Below are 2,597 nucleotides of genomic sequence, written 5' to 3'. Positions count from 1 at the left end.
AAACGCCCATAAAACCTCTCGAAACGCCTTTGAAATGTTCCTGAAACCTTCTGAAGCTCTCAAAAATGGCTCTGAAATGCCTTGAAACTCCCTTGAACCACCTCGTAACGCATTTTAAAGGCTCCTGATACCTCCCCCTCCCAAGATCGCCGCTTAAGCCCCTTGAAACGTCCATGAAACCCCCTTTATACGCCCTTCAAATCCCCGTAATTCCTCTGAAATACCAACGAAACCTGTCGGAACGCCCTTAACTTACTTCCTTTCAGTCCTGAGCACCCATGGTGTTGCAGAGGACCCAATTGAAAGATCTCCTAGGCAATTGCCAGCCATCGCTTTGACCAGTGACCAGGTCATATTTCTGTCGACTTTCTTTATTTCCTTGTTGAGGCTGCGTCGCCGTGAGCCTCTGGGCCTGACTCTGCTGCGATGTCCTACTGGGTTCCAATCTAACGCTTGTTTGCAGATTTCGTTTCCGCTTCTGCGCACAACTCAAGACGCGGGATACTAAGCAGCTTTAGTGGAGCCACTTTAGACTTTGAAGCCAGGAGACTCACTTGGACTTGTCCATCAGCGGCAACAGAGCGAACGTATATGCAGGCACCATATGCGACCTCGGACGCAACTGCGAAGCAATGGAGTTCCGCAGATTGGAATCCAGGGGCGAAAGCAAACCTTTCGATGCGGAAATTGGAGAGGATGGGAAGCTGTTCACAAAATTGAGCCCATTTTTGTTGGAGATCTGGAGAAACTTCGTCATCCCAATCCAACGCCAACAGCCAGAGGTTCTGCATTAGAATTTTTGTCTGAACGACGACGGGAGAGATCAGGCCAAGAGGGTCGTAAAGCTGAGCGATCGTGGAGAGTATGGTGCGCTTGGTCGGTGGTTTGTTCTGGGTCGTAACGGAATCGTCGAAGCGGAAAAGATCTGCTTCCGGTTCCCATCGTATTCCGAGTGTTTTGATGCTTTCTTCGGGATCGAACTTCAAAGACGATTGCGTCCAGCGTAACTCGGGAGGTAGGCTAGCCAGAACTGGAAGGGAATTGGAGCACCACTTTCGGAAACGGCAACCACCTTTCTGCAGAAGACAGTCCAGTTCTTCACGGAGTTCGATGGCTTCTTCGATGCTGTTGTGTCCAGAGATGAGGTCGTCCACGTAATCGTTCTTCTTGATGGCCGTGCTAGCTTTCTGGAACGGGGTGCCTTCATCTTCAACCAGCTGCAAAAGCGTACGGGTGGCGAGGAAGGAGCACGGGGCGAGGCCGTAAGTGACGGTACCCAACTCATACGTCTGAATTGGCTCAGAAGCGTCGAGCCGCCATAGAATTCTCTGGAGAGGGCGATCTGCGGGATTCATCGAGACTTGGCGGTACATTTTTTCGATGTCCGACACCAATGCAACCGGAAACTTTTGAAATCGGAGGATGAGGCTAAGAAGTTCGTCCTGTACGACTGGTCCAGCAAGCAAGGAATCGTTGAGGGAGTATCTGGAACTTGTCTTGGCGGAGCCGTCCAATACAACTCTCACCTTCGTGGTGCTGCTCGACTCCTTCAGTACGAGGTGGTGCGGGAGATAAAAAAACGTTCGAACTACACTTTTCATCATCGGGAACTGGAGTCATGTGGCCGAGAGTGACGTATTCGCGGAGGAAATCAAGGTATTGAATCCTCATATTTTCGCCCTTCGCCAGTTTCAGCTCTAACCACTTCAGCCTACGAACAGCAGACAACTTCGAAGATCCTAGCATTCGGTCGTGCTCGGGGTGCTTCGGTATTCGGACGACGTATCGACCGCTCGGGTCACGAGAAACTGTTTCGCGATAGTAATGCTCGCACTTCTGCTCATCAACGGAATAGTCCGATCCATTTAGCTGCTCGATGCGCCAAAAACGTTCGAGTTGCTCGCTCACGGAGGTAACTGTCGCCACATGACAAGTTACGGCGAGTCGATTGCTGCATTCTGCTGGGTTTTCAAATTTGCCAGAAACTATCCAGCCAAATACCGTTTCAACCAGTAAGGGACCTTTGTCGATCAGGCGGAAACGTCCATCTCGGAGGAACGAATAGAAATGCGCAGCGCCGATGATCATATCCACCTTTCTGCAAGTGTTGAAGTCGGGATCGGCGAGGGCGAAGTTTTCGGGGATGTTCCACCGGGAGGTGGAGAACTGAAGGTGTATCACTCGTAAATCTCCGGAGTACCAGGAATTCCAAGGATTCCGAGAAGATGACGACACGGGCCCTGATTTCTGCTCGGACTTCATGCTTGGCGTTCGTAACAGTGCTGTCAACTCCAGCTACTGGAACGTTAACAGTTTTCCGAGGAAGGTGGAGCAGCTGACACAGGCGTTCGCTGATTGCGTTAGGTTGGGATCCTGTATCCAACAGGGCACGGGCTACGTGTTCTTGTCCGTAGACATCGACAACTATGAGCACCACTGTGGTCAACAATACGCTGGCATTGGCCGATTTAACGCTGGAGACGACCTCGGGTGTCGGGACTGCGGCAACAGCTGTCACCACGCTGGATGGACCAGGCGAAGAATTGTCGCTTCCTGCTTCGGGAGCGGATTTCTCCATCTCTGCCGGTCCGGGATGA

The 2,597-nt window shown here is 51.6% G+C and overlaps 1 protein-coding gene across 1 annotated transcript; it reads right to left on the bottom strand.

The window, feature by feature from the left end:
* Positions 1-550: 550 nt before the first annotated feature.
* Positions 551-2,262, bottom strand: LOC134288672 (uncharacterized). Its single transcript, XM_062854210.1, has 3 exons — positions 1,527-2,262; positions 769-1,450; positions 551-704 (listed from the first exon to the last, which is right to left on the bottom strand). Exons 1-3 carry the CDS (start codon positions 2,260-2,262, stop codon positions 551-553), a joined length of 1,572 nt encoding a protein of 523 aa, XP_062710194.1.
* Between the last annotated feature and the right edge of the window lie 335 nt (positions 2,263-2,597).

Source organism: Aedes albopictus, chromosome 1, assembly GCF_035046485.1.
Source record: "Aedes albopictus strain Foshan chromosome 1, AalbF5, whole genome shotgun sequence".
NCBI classification, from domain to species: domain Eukaryota; kingdom Metazoa; phylum Arthropoda; class Insecta; order Diptera; family Culicidae; genus Aedes; species Aedes albopictus.
Note: the sequence above shows the minus strand (reverse complement) of the source record. Positions and strands in the feature narration are given on the sequence as shown.